The following is a 20,766-nucleotide window of genomic DNA, read 5'->3' on the forward strand; positions in this document are numbered from 1 at the left end:
AATAAAAAAAATGAATATGTGACCACCGTTGGAATGCACCCTCGTTCCTCTAGCAGAACCCGGTTCACTAACCATTGGGCGACGCTCGCTTTTTTCTTTCTTACCTTGTTAGGAAAAATACGTGCATACGTACAAAGCAGGGAATTCAGCGGTGAAAAATTTAATAAATCGTTTCGCTAGACTACTAATATCTACAACTTCATAGAGGTCAAGAGACACCAAACTGACGAGTTGCTTAAATCACTGTGGCTAACCAATGATTTGGTTTAGGGTATCCTGCATACACGCAAGACTTTGAATTAGGCATTGACTTTGTAGAAGTTTTATCTACGCCGTTATTCACACGATCCATACGCGTTTCCCACGTGGTGCTTATACACAAAAGCATTATCATGTCATGTCATGCGATAGTGCATGACGAGAAACTTGTACCGAAAGGTCTTATCGCAAGTTTTTTTTAAGGTGAAAGCTTTAAGAGGCTGATATCCCGATAGTCTTGAAAACGCGGGGTGTGGTGCAGAAAGTCATGGGAGGTCGCCTTGCGCAGATACGCGCTGGTGCTACTGCTCGCGCGTTCGTCGTTCTCTTCCACAGCTGGCTCGTATGCCGCTCATCACGCGAAAATACAGGCAAAGGTTTAAAATAAAGGCAAAGATAGAGTTAGTTCAGGCACTCAAACGCACGACCTTCGGTGGGAGTCGAACCCTGGAGCTTATGTGGAAGTCGAACCCGTGATGTTTGGTGATGAGGCCAATATAATTAGGACACAGGTAATTAATATAGACTTCATCAGGGCACTGGAACCCGCGGCATTTGCTGAGATTCGCATCCTTGGCCTTTGGTGAGAGTCGACTCCACTTCCTTTCACGTTAATTAGGGCGAACTTGATCAAGGCACAGTTCATTAAGGTAGTGTCGTTACTCCCTCATCAGAACAGGAATTGGCATCCCTGGTGCAGTATCCGGCCACTCCGTCCCAAATTACTCATTCGATCAACGAATGGCCCTCAGCGCCCAACCGCTGTAGAGCACCTCACCAAGGCGGCGGTCAGACCCCTAACGCAACCAAAGCTGCTAAGGATCTCTAGACTCGGACAGGCCGCCAATGGGAGCTGACCCTGGCAGCGTCTGACACCCGAACTTTCTCGAGTGAAGCTAGTGTGGAACTATCGGACATTATTGGGTATGTCATCGGTCTTCGTGAGGTTAGAAGAACTGGTGAGGTTTGAAGAACTGGCAATAGCCACGTCCGTTTCTATAGAGGACTTCGAGGTAAGAAGCAGTACGGAGTACGATTCCTAATCCATCAGGATATAGCGGGCAACATTGACGAATTTACAGCAATAATCAGCGAGTATCGCTAGACGTAATAAAACCTTATGTTCTTCACCGAATGAAACAAGCTGCACTGGCTAGTTCTTTCCTTTTTAGTGTTTCCACGGTATACAGGGTGCCACATAATTACTGGCACACATCTTGATCGATAATTTCGGATTTTATTATGCGAAGCATACTAGCCGCACAACCATGCTCTTCCTTGCTGCGCCGCGCGCGGCCGCGTAGCTACCATTGAGGGTATGAGCCAGTGTTCATTGCTGCACGTCTCATACGTGGGTCTATTCTCTTTTAAGTTTGCTATGTTTGTTATTAAGTTGCTTCTAATATGCGAAACATACTAGCCGCACAACCATGCGGTCGCGTAGCTACCATATGACGTCATAACAGCTGCAAAAGCGGAGGCACAACTCGTGCGCTCGCTTGCGGCCGCGTAGCTACATAGCCGGGTCTCAGCTCGTGCGCTCGCCTGCATGAGTTGTTTCTTCGTCTAGCCGAACCAAATATAGCCAAGCAACAGCAGTTCACCAGGCTAACCAGTGGTTCAACAACTAAAATAAAGGCTAGTATGCTTCGCATCCTGGGCTTAACCTTAGCTAAGCCACAGCCATTTTTTTAAACATATCTTCACATCGTTTCGTCAACCATTGTTTAAATCTGCCATATTTCGATAGTGTTTTATATGAAGCTGCATGTGACTAGCATCCCGGCATTTCTTCGAATTCGTCGAGAGAAAACTCAACCAATCACAGTAGAAGGCGCGCTCCGCATGTGCCACTGGGTTATCTGCAGCACCATGAGATGGCGCTCGCCTCCGTGCATCCGCCGCAGCGGCGCCGCCGGCCGTGCACAGGAAAGCAAAAGAAAGAACCTGAAGGCTCGCCTTCGCGCATAGCGTTCTCCGCAAGTGCTTCCCGGTAAAAACTACGCTTACATAAGCCGCCTTTGCTGGGAAGCTATAACTCTAGCACACGAAGCAGGTATTGATGCCCCTACACTTTCATATATATAAAGGAACCCGCCTAGCAAACGATTTAATTTGTGTTGTCATAGCGTTATGGGGAGGCCAGGCATACTTTGCCTCCCATTGCGCTCTCAAACGTGGCACTCATAACGAAATAACCCGCAATGGTCGTCCTGTCTCCGCTGATTACAATAATAGAATTGCGATGAAGAGAATTGAATGCCAAGAGCGGTGCGGAAACGTTGAGCGACAACAGCAACAGCAATGTCAACATGCACAATGGCGTTTTGATCCGGCTCGGCAGGAGTAATAACAAGGCTACGTCACGTTAGCCTATTGAATCAGCTGATACTGCAGCTTCGCTGTCCAGCGACCTTCAGAGAATGTATTCCAGCCCATTTTTGTTATGGTTTATTTATGTTTCGGAGAATGGAAGGCCTTCCTTCACTCCCATCCGCAATGTCGTCATTGAGTGAGGCCGGGGCCGGGCACTCCTTCTGAGGTCGAAAAAAGATCCTAACAATTCACCGCAAGGTTACCCATTGCGCTCTCAAACGTGGCACTCATAACGAAATAACCCGCAATGGTCGTCCTGTCTCCGCTGATTACAATAATAGAATTGCGATGAAGAGAATTGAATGCCAATAGCGGAGAATCATCAAACGCTGGCCTTGGAGATCAGCGTGTGTTGCAACAATGAGTTAAGCGCTGCCAAGGGATCTGTAGGTTTCCTACTCCAAGCTCCAGAGAGACAGACTGACAGAGGGGCAAAGAAAGTGTAGATGGGGAAAATATGGGCTGCTGTTGGCACGGGCCGGGAATGGGGAACACTTAGTAGCTGTTTTCACCGTTGAGAAAACTTTCAGGTTAGAGGGCCAGTGTTGCATTCATAACACCCGTGTGCTTGTTCCGACGTCAGAGCTCGCAGATGCAGTCAGATGAACAGTTTTAAGGAAACGGCATGATGCGGTAACTGTCGCGGTTTGAGTTGAGTTGAACAGCTGGCCGCATTCCTCTTGTCTTTGTGGCGAAAGGTGCAATGATTCATGCTCACGCACACTTTAAAGATACTTTAGAGACTGCTTCGCTGGCCCTCATCCCTGTCCCTCGTTTGGGCAGTAGCATTTTTTTTTTGCATCGCAGCAGGACAGTTCTCCAGTACAAGAATCGAAGCGTAAGTCACACCACGGTACTGGTGTCGATGCCCACCCGCCCGACGTCTTTTCAGCTGGATAGTGGCCGCAAGCAGCCCTCAACTGATACGAGTCAAGTGTGCCTGGGCTATTCCTTAAAAAAAGGAGACCGCGCCCTGCACTATACCAGCATGGTTGCCCTGAAAGAATGGGCAGAGCCAGCGTAGAAAAAAAAATAGCTTGTGGATTCTTGCGGGTCGTGGTGGAAGCGTTACCCAGGGCGTTTAATGGCCCTGATCACGTCGAAGAGTGGAGGGATTGCATAAATTCTTCGGTGTTGCATTCCTAATTTACTAGGCTACAAACAGTTTCCTAAGAATGTTCTTCAATTTGCTAGCAAAATTTAGGCATAAGCCTTGCGGCAGTATTTGTGGCGCACCCTGTACATACTTTGACCGCGATAGCACGTACAGTGCTCTCGTTTGAAAGCAAGCCAGCCAGCTCTAATGAAAGGATCGGCGCTTTCAGCTCGAGCCCCTTTGTCGCCTTGTTTCCGTGTGCCAGTACGCGTTCTGCGGTGCCGAGTTGGACTAGACTGCCTACGTGTCTAGTCCACTTTCCTATGTGCTCTTCTCGTGGCATGCATGCAGAAATTGTGCGGCATGGTACAGACATCATTATCACCCGAGTTGATCATTAGTTAACAGTTGTTCGCAGGAGTAGAAATGCCATCGTCGTTTTACATACACAACGTGAGAAAGCCATAGATACGAATAATTTCATAGCACGTACTCGGTGATGAAGTCGCATTCTGTTTTTCTCTCGTTTACCTAGTCCACTGCCTATGTATTAGGGGACAATTATCATGCCGTAAGCTCGCGTAGGGCCTGGGTAGATAATGGTGTTGCTGGCGTACGATTGTTTTCAACGTGGTCGTCAGTCATCGCGCTGCATTCGTCACAGACACGCATGCTCGCCCACCATCCATACTCTGTTTACAGAGGCTTTGTTTCCACCTGATACCGCATTAGGGAACATGAAACTAACAATGCTGTGTAACCATGTAGCCGCAAAATTCTTGTCATAACATTGATTCCCACAGTGCTTCGGATCTGCACAATATTTTTTTCCTTTCGGTACAAATTGATAGAATTACAAGCATCTGGATGAGCTAATGGATATAACGTCTATCTTTGAGCAAGTCTGAGAGCTAATCAAACGCGACGCGCTGCGCAGAGTGACGCGCTAGAGGCGAGATGTTTCCTTTCTCACCGAGTCGTAGCTGTGCGCTCACGCGCTGTCACGTGGTTTACTTTTATAATTCGCGCGTTCTGTTTAACACGCGGTTTACGAGATAAAGTGCCAGCCAGTCCTGATACTGGACATACCTTGAGTGAACGTGTGCTAATGGCCGCCTACGAATGATGGGGTTTGTGTATTCAGCTCGTAAATATTTTCTTTCTGGGCGTTAGCCGAATGAATGCCGGCATTGATTCGAAACGCCAAAGATGTAGTATTGGTGATATAAACTCCATACCAGATGAGCGTGAAGTTGAAGCGGAAACGGGCACAAATGCGGTCACCATGTAATCAAGCAGGCGTGTACATATTCAAAAGGCTTTTGTCTCGACTTCCTGTACCGTTGTATGGTAGCTGATAGCTGGTAAAAGAACTATTCAGAACATTTTTCTACTGTCTCAGGACCGGCTAGGGAACTACCTGCGGTAGATGTGAACCCATCAAACATCGGTGCTCTCAGCTGCCTCATTTGTTTTAACAAGGGGCAACGCTATTTAGCCTTGTTTGTTTAACTACTTTTTAAGTACTGTTTCATGTTCAGGTTAAACATCTGCATTGACCATCGTTAACGCGAGCAGTTAAGCTGCCTTCTTTTCACGGTTTCTTTAGACAAATGCTTTCTGAAAGGCATGTGCCAGCTTATACTGAATCGCGTTGTGACAAAGAATGTGAAAGTCTTTGTCAGCATCTTTGTATGGTAACATAACTAGGTTATATGTTTCGTGTATAATATTTCGCTCGCGGTAGGTGTACGTCCGGCTGTTTTATCTGCAGGTAAAATGATCTTTATGTTTTAATCTAGCTATGCTAAATATCTAATAATCACAGTACCTGAAAGTTTCATTTCTGCGCGAATTTGTTTTTTCAGTGACTGTTTTTCCCCGTAATAATGCAAGTTGTAAGTACTTAGACCCCCTAGCATTCATTGGATATGCGTCTAAGTACTTTTCCTTGTTTTTCTTTCCTTCACCTAAAAAGGAAGAATAAATTTCAAGGGCAAGATGAGGAACACTCACCGGGCGTCCGAGCTGTAAGTGGGGGCAAGGGCACACCTGGTGGCAGCGAGTCTCCTCCTCCACCTCCGCCACCTCCACCACCGCCGCCACCACCACCGCCGCCACCAAGAACATCCGTCCCTTCCGGCTTTTCAGCTGCACACAGAGGGAGAATGTGAAGTCAACGAACGGTATCGAACCCTATCTTTGAACCCTATCTTTGTCGAGTCCGCGTTGAGTGTAACGCTACGAACTGTACTACAAAAAAAACCCATCCAAGACGTTTCAATTTTCGCTACGTCTAAGGCAGACGGGAAGAGTAGCAGCAAAGTATATGGTTGGGTGAGTTGTGTAATGCTGTTAGTTGAAAGAGGCGCACGCGGTATTAAAGACACGGGAGGAAGTATAAGCAACAATTGGTTGTCCTGGTAAGTCAAGGGACAAGTACGCGGGTAAATTGCTTGTCCTCAAAAGACGCGGGACAGGTGCACGGGACAATTTCTTGTCCTCGAAAGACACGGCACACGTAGGTGGTATAATCGCTTGTCCTGTATACGCTTTCTCTTTCCACATCTTTCTGCCTATGTGTGCTGCTTGAAATATGATTGCAGACGATACACGTATTTACGTTACTTTGTGGCCATCATGTCCGTCGTTCATTAAAAAGGAGCTTCAGCTCGTAGCCAACGCCAATTTTATCTTTTGTTTTTGCTGAGACAGAAGAAAAAGTCATAAATTGTTTTATTAGAGAACCACTAGATCGATTTCAATGAAATTTGATGCAATTTAGAGAGAGACATAAATTATGGCTGCTCGTCATGCGCCTTATTCTGGACCAGAAACAAGTACTGCGTTTATGTAGACTGCACCTGTTGTATGTAGCTGAAAGAAAATAATTGAATACACAGCTGACGTGAGATTGTTACAATGTTAACGAGGGTTCTTCAAAAGTCCTAATCACGAATTATGGGCATAGTTCAGAGCGGTGCATATTATATTAAATTTGTAAGTTCTAAATGTAATCTTCGGCAGAATTTGCGCAAGTGTGATGCGAGTGTTTTTCTCTCCGAGTTGGAATTGTAATCATCATAATAGAGTTGTCTTAAATTTTAAAAATTTTCAATAATGTTTCCTAAACAAGCGACAGCCTAAAAAAGAAGTTGGGGGGCGATTCAACCTCCATGTGAAGTTCATGAAAGACTGCCTTCGTGAGCGAGTTCCGGGTGAAATAGGGGCGGAGTCAGTGCTCAAGGCACTCTGTCACGTCACGGCTAGACCGAAAAGACTAGGAGTTTTGGACGGTCATATTCTTTTTTGGAGCAGTATCTTAGGGATGGGCCTTAAGTTGGACGTATGACGATGTGTCAGTTATTTTAAATTATTTCCGGAGATCTGTATAAGAAAACAGGGACTGCAGTATGATGCACTCTGTTGTAGCAGAAGAGCGTCCGTTGGGTAATGGCATCAATATGCGGCTTCTGCGCTAGAGGTCTGCTGTTGAAATCTGGCCGTCGGGCAATTTTATTAATTAATATATTTGAAGCTGGCAGTTTGGCTCGAAGGGCGAAACATTGAAAGAATGAAGGTGCCGTTTCACGCGAAAGGCGAATAATCGATTGTGATAGCGAATTAGTAGGCAGCCGTCTGAAGTAAGGATAGTAGCTTTATTGACCGCGTAAGCTTGGAAACATTCGCTTCCAAACTGATCTAACAAGCATAGCGTTATCACGCGCAAGCAAACATGAACACATCGCACTCGACGGGTGCGGACGCTTGCCATGAAAACGCTGGTGTGAGCAAAAGTGGCAGCAGTAGCGAGTGAACTGACCTTCTTGTGGTCTATCACTCCAACGCAAGAGCTAGCGCGCTCAAAGGTGCGTAGTACGCACTTCTCGGCGGGCTCGAACCTCCACTCCCCCCCCCCCCCCCCCGTGCCTTCCGCGCTGCCTCCCTACTTTCTGCCATATCACGCGCGAGATTGAACCGCGATGGCCGTTTGCTTCCGGAGCACAACGCCGCCCCTGCTCCCTGCCTCCGTCCTTCCGCGACGGAACACAGCGCGTTGCCTCTCCGCTTTCTTCCTTCGCGTGCGCCGGATTGAGCCATGATAGTCGGCTTCCCCCGCGTGCTTTCACTCGCACACACAGCATACGACGCGCGGCGACGGTGTTATCGCCCTTGGACTGCATTGGGAAAACATCGCGGCGACATCGACGGTGACGACGAAAATGCGCCAGGGGCGCCATAACGTAAAACTGGTCGAAACTTTTCTATTCCAATTCTGCAATCCGCCCTCCGCGATTGGTCAAAAACTTTTTGGGACCACCCCCATATCACCTATCTGTCACGCGACGTCACGAAAACTGCGATAGCTCCCCATCTGATATAACATGTTCACACGGATTATGCATGATTTGACCGAACAAAAGAAAAATGGTTATTTCTGATTCGACGCCTCTTCGTCATTAGCCCTCGGCTATTGGTCAAATGTTCTCGGGCTGCGCCCGCTTCACCTGCCTCTCACGTGACGTCACAAAACTGCAAAAACTCACCACGTCAAAGTTACGTGTACGCGATAAAGATGCATTAATATGCCTAACAAAACTGAATTTTCTTCTCAATAGCCGCAGGCTGCCCCGTTCCGAAAGTAATAAACGATGGCTGCCGCCGATCGCTCAGGCACTGGCTGCTCGCTCCTGTCGGAGAGCATGGGCTTATTTTCGTGTAATAAAACATTTTGCGTGGCCGCGTAACGTTTTCGAGCACTTTCGGCACGTTTCGGACATGGCTCTGCCAACTCTTCTTTGCTGAGGATCCGTTTTAGCGTCATTCTTAAGTATCCATTGTATGCCGCCGCGATTGTCTACGACCCGCCGCAAGCCAAAGGGAGAGCGGACCAATCGCAGGCGCCGGCGCCACCCTCGTCATCCGGTTATCGATTTTCAGTGCAGTGGCTCGGCCCTATCTAATCCCTCTCCACTTGAGCGTGCTCCTCACCTCTTGTCAGCCAATGTGATAAGACAAGCCGCTCAGTGTAGACAATGTTATTTGTTTTTTAAGGAAACAAAAGTGACCTCCTATGAACGAGGAGAGCGTTTGACTGGTCTGTTCAGACAACCCTGCGGGTGACCGCCCGATGCTTGCGTCGGCGGTTACGCAAATTTGACGTCAGGAGTTTGGAATAACAACATATTGGAACAGTTTTACGTTATAAGGCCCCAGGAGTGTCCATGTAATTGGATCGCAATAATGACAAATTTGAGCGCTGTGCTTTGACTGCCCGTACGGTTTTCATTTCATACGCGGCTGCGCCATGTCGGTCCGGCGCGCCACTTCGTTCAGCTGCTCCTGGATAGGAGTAACGCCGCCCTGCCAGCTACAAAGCGAAACGTCTCAAAGAACGTTGGCATGGTTATTAGCTACGCCAATGGTGTCGGAGGCGTTGCACGTAAATGGTTCTCTAGGTGAAAGCGACGGGCAGGGGAAAAAAGTTTCTTGAGAAAAGAAGTCTCACATTCTTCGGTATACGTGCTATGCCTTGATTTAGATAATATAGATATTTGGTTGAGAAAGTCACTGAAGCAGCCGCTCACACATATATTTCTTTCAATGGCAATCTTTCGAGGCATTCGCAATCAGCCGCGATTCTCAAGGACATCCATGGTTGCCTGCCATTCCACTGCGATTGCGTGTACGAATTTGCTTTTCACTTACCATCCGCTGATCCCAGCAACATGTAGCCCATGAAGACGGCAAGAAGGACGAAGCAGCATAGACCGATGGCGGCCAAGATCATCGACGTTTGTTGGGAATCCTCGCTGGAAGTTTGGATGGTAGTTTCCGCATTCACAATCAGCAGGGCGCGAAAAACAATGCCACTAAGACGCTTCAGCTGATAAACATAGCCGTGGTCGAAAGGGCGATCGCATAGCGATACCTCGTGTACACTGTAGGATGAAGGCCACTCACAGTTGCTCTTTCTTATACCTGCGTCTTGTGTCAGTCGACGCTGTCCTGTGCCTTCAAACTTATCACACCGCGCACTTCTCTGCTATGCACCACAGCGCTTCCCTTCGTTACGGTTTCTCTATTGAAACACATCTGATCTCTTCTGTACATTGAACGATTTGCGCAGCGTTTCTTTGGTTCTCCTTTAGCTCAGCAGAAAGAACCATTATCGTCTAATTCCATTTGTTGTTCTGAATGTGAACTCTCCTCCCGCCTGCCCTTTGATAATCCACACTCCCTCGTTCTTAGTTTTTATTCTCCTAGACGTCAGCTGCTCCCTCAATATCATCTGAAATTTTCATAAGAACATCTGCTTATTAGTCGCCCATGTGTCACTTAATTTTGTTATTCTACGTGTTATAGCCCCATGGGTCAATGCCATTAAAAAAATTCTGTGTATGTACATTTCAAGGATATTAGTCAGCTGCGCTTCACAGTTACAAAAGCAGAAATCTTGCTAAAGATTTGGGTTACTATCGTAACTTTTGGATTACATATAACATTGCCGCATGTAGAATGAGCGGAAATACTTCAATATTTTCTTCCCAAACGGATTGAATAAACTGTGTCAGGCTTCGAATCAAAGTACAACCGTAAAAGAGTAACTGTGTCAGTGAGCTCTTGCGATCACGCATTAAAAATTAAAAAATCAGTAGCGAACCATAATTTTAGTAAATAATAAGATACTTGAGTGAACCAGATCACCACAAGAAATGGCAGGTGGGGCCCAAACTGACGCGCCAGCTGTGGTTACCGCTGTGAAACGGAAAAAAGATCTCGAAGGCTACGCCGTTGCTGGCTTTCTCATTTAAAAAAAAATTAATAAATGCAGTTTTAGAAACGAAACTTAGCATGTAGCACAATTCCACGTCTTCATGTTGGTCACATAGAGGAGGACAATGTCTTCCCGGGAAATCGAAATGAATATCTAATAACCCTGTTTCGCTCGTTCACATTTAAATTATTACTTCGCAGCAGATACTGCAGATGACGAATTGTAGCCGGTGACTTCAAACGTCATATATGCTACGGACAAATTATGGGCATGACATCAGTTTCTATGTGTGTTCCAAAAGTGTGGGATGAAATGCTTCCAGTAATTTTTGCGCAAAGGCGTTTTTATTTGAAAAGACAATGGAAAAGCAGTGAATTTTGATAGTGAAATTGACTGGTGCTCTTGTGATCTCCAGATAGTGATCTCCAGACTGGTGCTAGTTTCAATATTCGAAACCAAGTCAATCTTCCTTGAAATCACTGGCTTCAATTTGTCAGTTACGTAAAGTGTTGATAAGTGAAATTTTTGTTTATTTGTCAGGTATGAATGTTGTTTTTAGTATAATGTCCAACTCTCTGCATAATCCAGCTCAATGAATAGATATCTGCTATATGGTATAAGCGATTTCGAAAAATCCTGTTAACCTCAAAAAAAAAAAGGAGTTGCACATTCGCTCGAAAGGCACAGCGTAGATAGTAATAGTTCAGTATTCGACAACCACACATAGTGAGGTTCGCAGTTTTATTCGTTACACGTCGCAGAAATTGCAATAAAGATTCGCTGATTCAATCACCAAGCATGGTGTCACGTGAGCACAGGCAAGCATGAAGAGAGCTTGCTCGATGAGCAGGAACACTCTCTGTCACAGCGCAGGCGTGATAAGCGAATACAGAGCGGGATCGAACGCTTGTACTCCGTCTCGCATCAACACGAGACGGCAGGTAACGAAGTGGCGTGATGTGATGAAATTATGAGATTTGTAGACATGAGATTGCGTCTGATTGGACAAGACAAAGGTAATTGTATATCTCTGGGGAAGCACTTCATACTGCAGAGGACATATATTGGCTTAAACTAGGAGATATTTAACCAGCCCAGCAATGTATTTTTGATTAGACCAGAATTACCCTGAGATGAGTATCGTAAGTTTATTCATTCAAGTGCAAAGGAATTATTCAGACACGAGCACTAGGAGGCACGTCTTATTCTACTCTTATACATAAGGTGTTCTTGTATGAAAGCTGCCATACCACCCTGCTTTATTAATACAACCGGAATAAATCTGTCGGTATTCAACTAGACAATCCGTTCCAAAGGAACAAATTACGCCAGCATTGAAAGAACTGAAATAATTCTGGCAGTGCGGTTGTTTCTCAGCATAGTAGCTAATGTTTAGTACCTGCTGGCGCGAACATATTCTCTCAAGTGTATTCAATGTTTTCACGGGATGGTTTTAAAGGAAATTTTGATGGTCGAGCAATGTGTGGTAAGATTAGGACTTATGTAAAAAAATAAAGCTTTATGTTTAATTTAGAATGACTATTGTGTCAGACTATGAGTACTACGACAGCGTTCGAAACACTGCATGCTTGTTTTCGGGCTCTGCAGCTCCATTCATAGAAAAAAGGAAACGTTTGGACTCAACAAGTCCTAAGCTATATATATATTGACTTACGGGCCAGAAGCTGGAAAGAACAAATATGAAAACCGTGAGTATATAAGTGTATTTTCATTTCTCATTAGCGGAGATAGTAAACAGTAGTGCAATCACACAGTAATTATTATATAAGTTTTGTTTAATATTGCATGAATTGTACTGAAGTCATGTATACTGAATGCATACTGAGTGAGCATTCTTCCTCTTGTTTCGCTGCGACCCCACACTACTTTTCGACACCATTCTGCATGCTAGCCTGAATTCCACGTGCGAGTACGCCCGTGAAGCCATACTAAAAGCTCAAGAAGCGCGCCATATTGCCCGACGTCGACTTGTGGAGTCGCAGGACAATCAGCGGCGCTTATATGACGCCCGCCATCGTGACGTCCATCACACACTGGGCACCCTGGTTCTCCTTTTTTTGCCGTCGCTACGCGTTGGCCTCTTGGGGAAGCTACTTTAACGCTACTCTGACCCTTACCGTGTGTTTTGTAAAGTAACTGACGTCACGTACGAAATCGCCCCTCTTGAGCCAACCGTGGCTCAGCATAGCTCCGACGTGGTCCATGTCGCGCGTCTTAAGCTGTATCACTCGCCCGCCTTCTAACCAGCCCCGAGCCGGTGCTTCCGCCGCCGGGGGTCATGTGACACGCTGGAGAAGATGTCAGCTTGGTCGTCGTCGACGTCGCCGTCGTCGTGAGATCGCAGCGTCAACATCTAACAGGGAGCATCTGCCGAATTTCGCGTTTGTATTTCGGCGTAGCTTGCGAAAGGGGTATAGTGAATGAGCGTAGAATTGCATGAGATTAATCTTCAGAGCTGTACTCCCGGTAGACATAAACACTGTATGACATTAGGCGTGCCACAGCATGAAAGTAAACAAAGTTGCCGTTATGTTTGATAGCATTGAACCCCTTAACGAAAGATTGACTTCGAATAGCTAGCAATATGTGCCTTTTATCGGTACCTTTCCCTTTTTTTTGCAGTCATGCTTTTGTTAAATTTTGCGGCTTGCCTGTTGGATATATCGAACTGAATTAAATTCCTTGGTTTTGCGTGCATAAACCACAATTTGATTAGCAGGCACGCCGTGGTGGAGGACTCGTGATTAATTTGACCTATCTAAATACATGTAAAAGGAGAATTCGTTTTTCTCGGCAACCAGTGCACCAAACTCGACGAAGCTAGTTGCATTAAAAAAAAAAAAACTTAAAATCTAGTGACGGTTGGTCTCAAAATTTTAAATTAGGCCGTCATTTTCTTAAATAAAATTGGGAAAAATCGAAAATTTTAAGAAAACGAAACTATATAGTTTCCAACTCTTTAACTCAACCATGAAAAACGTTAACATAATTCAGTTTATTGCACCTAATAGTACATCTAAAGTGGACAAAATTGATATGTTGCACATAAACCTCGAAAAATTTTGTAATATGGGAATACAGCTTTTGCAGAACCCTTGTACTCAACGTAATAAATTCACGTAAGATACAAACTGACATATCGAAATTGTCCGCTCTGAATGTTCTAATAGATAACGCTTACAGAACCGTGACATCTATTCCTAATCGAGAGCTATTAAGCAGAAAACGTCGTGCTTCTATATTTTTTGAAGTTTCGAATTGTTAAAAATCATTGTAACGAAATTCAGGCCCTAACTCGAAATTCCGCATCCAACAGTCACTAGAATTTAATCTTCTCTTTTAAATGCAACAAATTTCATTAAAATAGGTCTAGGAGGTATTTCAGAAAAGCGTTTTTGCGTTTTACATGTACTTGAATAGGCCGCGTCAGAGAATAGGCCGCGCCTCTAATGCACGAGGCATAGTATTTGCATTTCGCCCCCATCGAAATGCGGTCGTCGAAGCCGGCATTCGATCCCGCGACCTCGTGCTCAGGAGCGCGATTTCATAGCCACTATGCCACCGCGGTAGGTGTTGAACATATTGCCTTGAGTGCAATAAACCTGGCAGTTGGTAGTGGTCGCTCCGTCCTTGGAAGGTTTTTTTTTTGTTGTTGTTGACTGTTCACATTGCATTTTTTTTTCGTGATGACCACTTAGAAAGAAGCTCACTTGTATGTTCTGTAAATATATTTGGGCAGTTTTCCTTCCTTAATTTCGACAACATGTGTGCTTGTTCTCATATCTTTCGTTAGCCATTTACACACCCTACTCCCAATATCCGTTTTTCATCCACGGAAATCCCATTTTTGTTCACGTCGTGCTTCTTGATTAAAGGGACACTAAAGGGAAACAATAAATCAGTGTAGACTAATAAAGCATTGTTTGAGAACCCTGCAGGCAGTCATTTCAAGAAAATAGTTTGAATATTAGATGAGAAAATGAAGGTCCAAGTATCAGTATTTGAATTTCGCGCCGAAACGCCAGCGCCGGTACGTCAGCGTGACGTCAGGGATTCCAAAGTTTGTTTTCGCATTTGGGCCGCGTTGGCTGAATAAAGGTTCCCGAAACTTGGCGTGTTTAATATTTGGTTCCTTTAGAACACAATGTAGTCAATCTGTACCGTTATATATAATTAGTAGGCCCTAGAAGATGCCATCAAAATCCATGACGTCACAGCCCCCAGGTGCGGGAACTTAAGCAGGCGTCGCCACCCGTATTTCGTTCTTGCGCTTTTTCTCGCTTACCAAACGTCCTATCGTTGTAAGGGTGGTGTTTTTGGTGTTGTAGAACGGTGATTTACTGATGCAGAAGAAATCACTTTTCACTTTAGTGTCCCTTTAACGTTCGAGGCGAGGTATTTACTGCTTATTATTAATTTTTCATTCTCTCCATATCGATTTTCTGCCCTCACAGTTTCTAGAAGGTTAAATAATTGCCTCCCTAGGTGTACTAGTAAAACTATATGTACCGCTGACCTCGCGTCCTTGTTCTATTAAACTATCAACGCTAATGCTTCCTTTTCAACATACCCAACACCATTTCCCGTCCCTCACATTGTTCAAGCCTAACAACTTATGTTTGTTATGTTGTTATGCGTGTTAACAAATCCTGCCGTAGCAAATAAGCTGGCCTAGCCTAACAAAGTCTTCCTGTCAAAACGTTGGCTCCGAGCCGAGGCTTCTCTTGTTCGTCCTACCTCTCGTCACACCGTTGTGGATTGTGCCTCTATGAAAAGAGTATGTAATAAAACCACTGTGTGAAACTCACAGGATATTCCACTGGCGCTCATGGCTGCAAAACAAGAGAAGCACAAGGAAGGAGGCATCAGAACATTACTTCTTCGTCACTTCTATCTCGTATGCGACTTCTGAGGATGGCACCAGTTTCGAGATATGCACAGTCCAACTCGCGGTACAAATGCACTGCTGTGTCACGTAAAAAAAAAAAAAATACTCTGCTTCACGCATTGCAGCACAAAAATAGCTGGAACGCCATTGTGTATCGTGGCATAACTGGAAAAATCTCGAAACTGGTGTCGTCCCGAGAATTCGCTACAAGTGAATGCAAGATCGCCGGCTACAATTCCTTAATTGCAATAAGTGCCGAAAGGTCATGAATTACACAGTTAGCCAGTGGAACAATGCTAAATATTCAATAAGGCTAGCCTTTCTCTCGCAGAAATGATGTATGCCTCATCGATTAATGTATATCAAGGGTTAGAATTGCGCTGGCTACCACAAAAGTAAAAGAAAAACGGTGCACTGTATTAAAAAAACTGGTATGACTCGTGCCACCTGATATGCAATTGAAATTTTTTAATCACATTTTTATTCATCCATGTGTATAACGTGCCCAAGACATGCGACAAAATTAGGCAAGCGTTGGGTGCCTCCTGACAAACTTCAACGTCCCGGGTGGTCTGCTGGATAGTCAGCGCTTAAGAGATGAACCAATACAGGTACTCGAGACCACCAGACACACACTGATGTGGCATAACTATCGTACACTGTTTTTCAATGAAATTATGAATAGGTGAAATACATGCAGCATTGACTCCGAGCGGAGGGTTTCCTTGTTCGCCCGCTGTTTATCAATTTGTCTTCCTTCTTCGCGTTAACCCGTTGTCAGCAACAGACATAGCTCAATCTGATCTCCGAGGAAGTAAAAAACAAAGGCATTTAGCAGAAATATTAACGAGAATACATAAAACATTTGAATGGAAAATAATGAACGATACGCCATCTCAATGAACGAACGAACCTGAACCGTAAAATACCTTCCATCCTTATAAATGTGCGCAGGTGTAAATCAATCTCTAACTTATACCCCAAACCCAAGCGGTGTAAGCGTGTTTGTTATAGACCCATTTACACGCTTATTCAGTTTCAACGTTGTAAATTATTTTACATAAATACTTTGAAAAACAAAGCCTTACCAGTTCCCAAGTTTCCAAAAAGTTTTCAAGCATCGACACCGATAGCAAGGCCTACGTTAGGCTTAATCTCCTCGAGGGCGCGCTCACAATACGCAGGTGGCACGTGTTGGCTTGACGCAGCCGTCGGGCAGGAACGCACGACAACGGCGGTGACGGCGACGACGGCGTGAATGCGCCTATCATCATCATCATCATCATCATCGTAGTCATCGTCGTCGTCATCATCATCATCATCCTGGTTACGCCCACTGCAGGGTAAAGGCCTGTCCCATACTTCAACAACCCCGGTCATGTACTAATTGTGGACATGTCGTCCCTGTAAACTTCTTAATCTCATCCGCCCACTTTCTGCCGCCCCCTGCTACGCTTCCCTTCCCTTGGGATCCAGTCCGTAACCCTTAATGACCCTCGGTTATCTTCCCTCCTCATTACATGTCCTGCCCATGCCCATTTCTTTTTCTTGATTTCAACTAAGATTTCATTAACTCGCGTTTCTTCCCTCACCCAATGAGAAGAAATTGCCAATGGGAGGGAACGCACTTCACGTCGGCTCCGTTTTCCAAGAATTTCGCTGTGATTATCGCTCATTCGCCTCATGAATGTAACACCAGCGTATGCAGGAAGTCACCAAGATTCTACTCGCACCATATTCAAGGTGGGAAACGACTTCCTTCCCAATCACAGAGGCTTTTGACCAGCTCGACGCTAACCCTCACCGGAGCTCGCTTCGCCGGAGCAGTGATGGAAGTTCAAGTGAACGGGGAGGACATCTCCCCTGAAGAGTTTCTCCAAGGCAACGGTTGGTGCACCATTCGATACAAGACCCAATTCAACGGCGAGGCCGCGCAAAGCAACACCCAGAACGGAACCCACTCCCGCACCGGCGAGGGAGCGAACGGCGACTGACAGCGTTCGCGTCAAAGACAGCGTAACGTCAAGCAACAAGTCATCAGGAACAGTAAAATGCCACTACTCCCACGAAGTGATTTCAAGGTCGTGATACGACCAAGAGGAAGCCTCGACGTTGCCGCCACCGGAACCGTGCTCCTCGCATCGGCCATTTACCGGGCGGCCAACGTACCGGGGCAAAAAGCAGGGGAGGACACGGTGTGCACCAAGAACCGCCAAAACATCATTGTCGTGAGTACACCTCACGCTACTCACGCCGCTAAGTACAGGCAACTAGAACTATACGTACCCCCTTTGCCTCGCAACATGCACCCCCAACACCACACAGGAAGGCGTAAAGCCAGGGCAAAACACATGACCAAAAGTTACTCTAACAACAAGGAGGCGGTCTTCACCGACGCAGCCCGCTATCGAGACAGGAAGAGTTTCGTGGCGGCAGTCACTAGCCACCGAGGCAACCACCTCACGAGCGTCACCGTGAACACGGCACATGCCGAAGCGTCAGAGGAAGCGGCCATAGCACTGGCCCTCACACAAACCAAAGCTACATACGTGATCTGCGACTCAACGGCAATTCGCAATTTTGCAAATGGGCGCATCTCGCAAGAGGCGTATCAGATACTCCAGTGACATCCCATACACCAGGAAGCAAGGGAGAGGCCGACGTTGATAACAGAAGGCATTTGCTCATTTGCGAAGGCATCCCGGCACACACTGGAATGAGCACCCCCAACGAAGCGGCTCACGGCGTTGCTCGAGGCCTGACTCACCGAGCAGCATCGGAGTAAGAGCCCCCGCGGGGTACTGCAAACGTCTGGGCATGGGAGGATCGTATGACTAGTTTTCACGACATCACGGCCCACTACCAATTACAAAGACGCATATACTCATTCCCTCACGCTAGGTTAGACAGGACGCAAGCAGTACACTTCAGACAATTACAAACAGACTCTTACAGAAACCCCAGACTCATGCACGCCATGTATCCAGACATGTACACTACAAACAAATGCACGTCGTGTGGCGAGGTTGCCACACTAAATCACATGTTATGGGAGTGTTGGGACCTAAACAACAAGTCGGGCAGTGCCGACCCCTCCGTCTCTTCCACCGCCAGTCTCCGGTCACGCTGGATGACCGCACTGCTCAGCTCTGAACTGACAGCACAACTCTGGGCCGTCCAGCGAGCCGAGGAAGCCGCTTCGAGACAAGGTCTCGGAACCGCGTCCGCGGCGGGTGCCCAGACCCACTAAAAAGACGCCGGACTCAAATCTTGTTGATTTGAAATAAAAGTTTACGCTCTCTCCCTCACCCAATCTGCTCTTTTCTTTTCCCTTAACGTTACACCCATCATTCTTCTTTCCATAGCTCGTTGCGTCGTCCTCAATTTGAGTCGAACCCCTTTCGTAAGCCTCCAGGTTTCTGCCCCGTAGGTATGTACTGGTAAGACACAGCTATTATACAATTTTCTCTTGAGGGATAATGGCAACCTGCTGTTCATGAATGTCCCTATAGCTTCCGCTTAATTGCTCTCGGGATACTTTTTGTTTGCGACAAACACAAGGAGAAAGCTAACACGAACCAATGACGACGAAAATTTTCTGATGTGAATACACACCTTTTTTTTTTTACATGTCAACACGGTAAATCAGTGCCCTCGATTTCGGGAGCAACCGCAGACCACGCGCATGTTAACACGCTAAGCGCGCGAGCTAGCAACGGTGGCTGCTGTGCGGGCTTAGTTACAGATCAACCATTTCTGTTTAACATGTTTTCTGTAACATGTTTTTAACACGTTTGATTTCTGACATGTTTTTGAGATCTCCAAACCGGCAAGCATATCGGCGTCTTCACTAATTTAACATAATCGCCTTTCTTTTACAGCCAGTTTTTTTTTCTTTCTGTGAAATTATTGGTTCATGACGACGCAACGCATAAGTCACGTGAGACAGCAGTGTATGGTGACGCTGCCGCTACCGCTTGCACAGTTCTCGGCCACACTGCTACATCGGGCCTCACAAAGCGAGCAACAGTGCATGAGGCTTCTTTGACCACGAAGGGAGGGAGATAGATTTCACAGCATCACACTCGCCTGCGCTCGCTTATGCAGGAAAGAACCTGTCGCGTAGGGTACTTCATCGAGGTGAATTAGTTTGGAAAAAAACACCGGACTAGGTGCACCTATAGGACACAGTATCTGTGGTACAGGCGGGAAAAAAAAACGGACGCAGCTTGCACATGTCTTGGAACCTAGACCACTACCCCGCTGTGCCACCAGTTTCTACGCATTCCTTCAAATATCCGTGATTCGAAGAATCCCTTATGCGGGCATAAGACGCATCTTTCTCAGTCGCGGTGTTGCATTGGCGATCGACTTAAGGAAGCAGAAGAAAGAAAGGCGTTGCCTTTAACAGTAGTTCTTACCCGACGACTCAATCCCGGAGACTTCGCCTGGAAATGCGAAAAAAGCAAAATTACGACAGCAAAAATAAAAGATTAAAAATATCAGCATCGAGGGAAATTGGATCAGCACTGGTCCAAATAAAAGTAACAGCCAAACCTACAACATCAACGCCAGTTTGTCAAACGCCGCAATTGGACGCCTAACACAGGAACTGCAATGTACTATTACATTATCATAAAATCTTTGCTGCCAGTTCGTGTTACATTCAGACATAAAAAAAACATAAAACTGTGACACCCAGCATGGCTATTCAAAGATGCATACAAGCTTTCAATGTCAAAGGGTGCACTTAAATGAAAACTGGTTCCGTTAGGTCGATTCGGAGCTGCACTGCGCCAATTGGCACGCCAACACACGGGGCCGAAAACAAGGACGAAAACAAAAGTGACTCTGAAAAGAGGCATGCGCTCGACGAGCAAACTCACCGCCTGAAATCGTTGACATCTCAGACATCTCAGCTGTGGAAAAAAAGGGAATCGGGTGTTAAGCACGTTGGAGCTCGTTACGGGCGAATTCATTCCGGAGCTGGTAGCGGCTACCGGGACTTACTCATGGCTGGAGTTGATTATTCGCTCGAAGTCGGAGAACGGTCCAGGAACAGAGGCAGAGGATCTTCAGCAGGGGTGCACTGTGAAGAGTTAAAGCAAAGCGTATGAGATCGAGACCAGAACGCATTAGCAACAACGCCCCTATAGCCTTCTGCACAGAAGTTGTTAAATTGTGTGTCCAGCAGCGCACGCACACGCAGACAAGCCCACATGCGTCGTCATTCACGAGAATTCTCTCTATATTATGGCATTGGCCGTCACCAATCAAGACATTAGTGCTGGAAGCTAAAACGAGGGTAAGCGGAAGTAAGCGGAGTAAATCGTTTGCCTAGTGCACTTA

The 20,766-nt window shown here is 46.1% G+C and overlaps 1 protein-coding gene and 1 long non-coding RNA gene across 3 annotated transcripts in view; one reads left to right on the forward strand and one right to left on the reverse strand.

Moving 5' to 3' along the window:
• LOC139053063 (uncharacterized) overlaps positions 1 to 20,766 on the forward strand; it is a 407,344-nt gene that overhangs the window by 99,532 nt on the left and 287,046 nt on the right. Inside the window, exon 3 of the long non-coding RNA XR_011510185.1 lies at positions 5,709 to 5,916. This is a non-coding gene — a long non-coding RNA (uncharacterized lncRNA). The remainder of the gene's footprint in view (positions 1 to 5,708; positions 5,917 to 20,766) is intronic.
• Positions 1 to 20,766, reverse strand: part of LOC135921388 (uncharacterized) — a 55,934-nt gene that overhangs the window by 34,711 nt on the left and 457 nt on the right. For both annotated transcript variants that reach the window (XM_070530192.1, XM_070530193.1), the window contains exons 2-7: positions 20,428 to 20,506; positions 20,304 to 20,336; positions 19,839 to 19,865; positions 15,338 to 15,361; positions 9,440 to 9,543; positions 5,747 to 5,881 (exon numbers count right to left, since the gene is read on the reverse strand). In XM_070530192.1, the coding sequence (XP_070386293.1) occupies positions 5,747 to 5,881; positions 9,440 to 9,521 (217 nt within the window). In that variant the 5' untranslated portion in view covers positions 9,522 to 9,543; positions 15,338 to 15,361; positions 19,839 to 19,865; positions 20,304 to 20,336; positions 20,428 to 20,506. The remainder of the gene's footprint in view (positions 1 to 5,746; positions 5,882 to 9,439; positions 9,544 to 15,337; positions 15,362 to 19,838; positions 19,866 to 20,303; positions 20,337 to 20,427; positions 20,507 to 20,766) is intronic.

This window comes from Dermacentor albipictus, unplaced genomic scaffold (assembly GCF_038994185.2).
Source record: "Dermacentor albipictus isolate Rhodes 1998 colony unplaced genomic scaffold, USDA_Dalb.pri_finalv2 scaffold_63, whole genome shotgun sequence".
Classification (NCBI taxonomy): Eukaryota; Metazoa; Arthropoda; class Arachnida; order Ixodida; family Ixodidae; genus Dermacentor; species Dermacentor albipictus.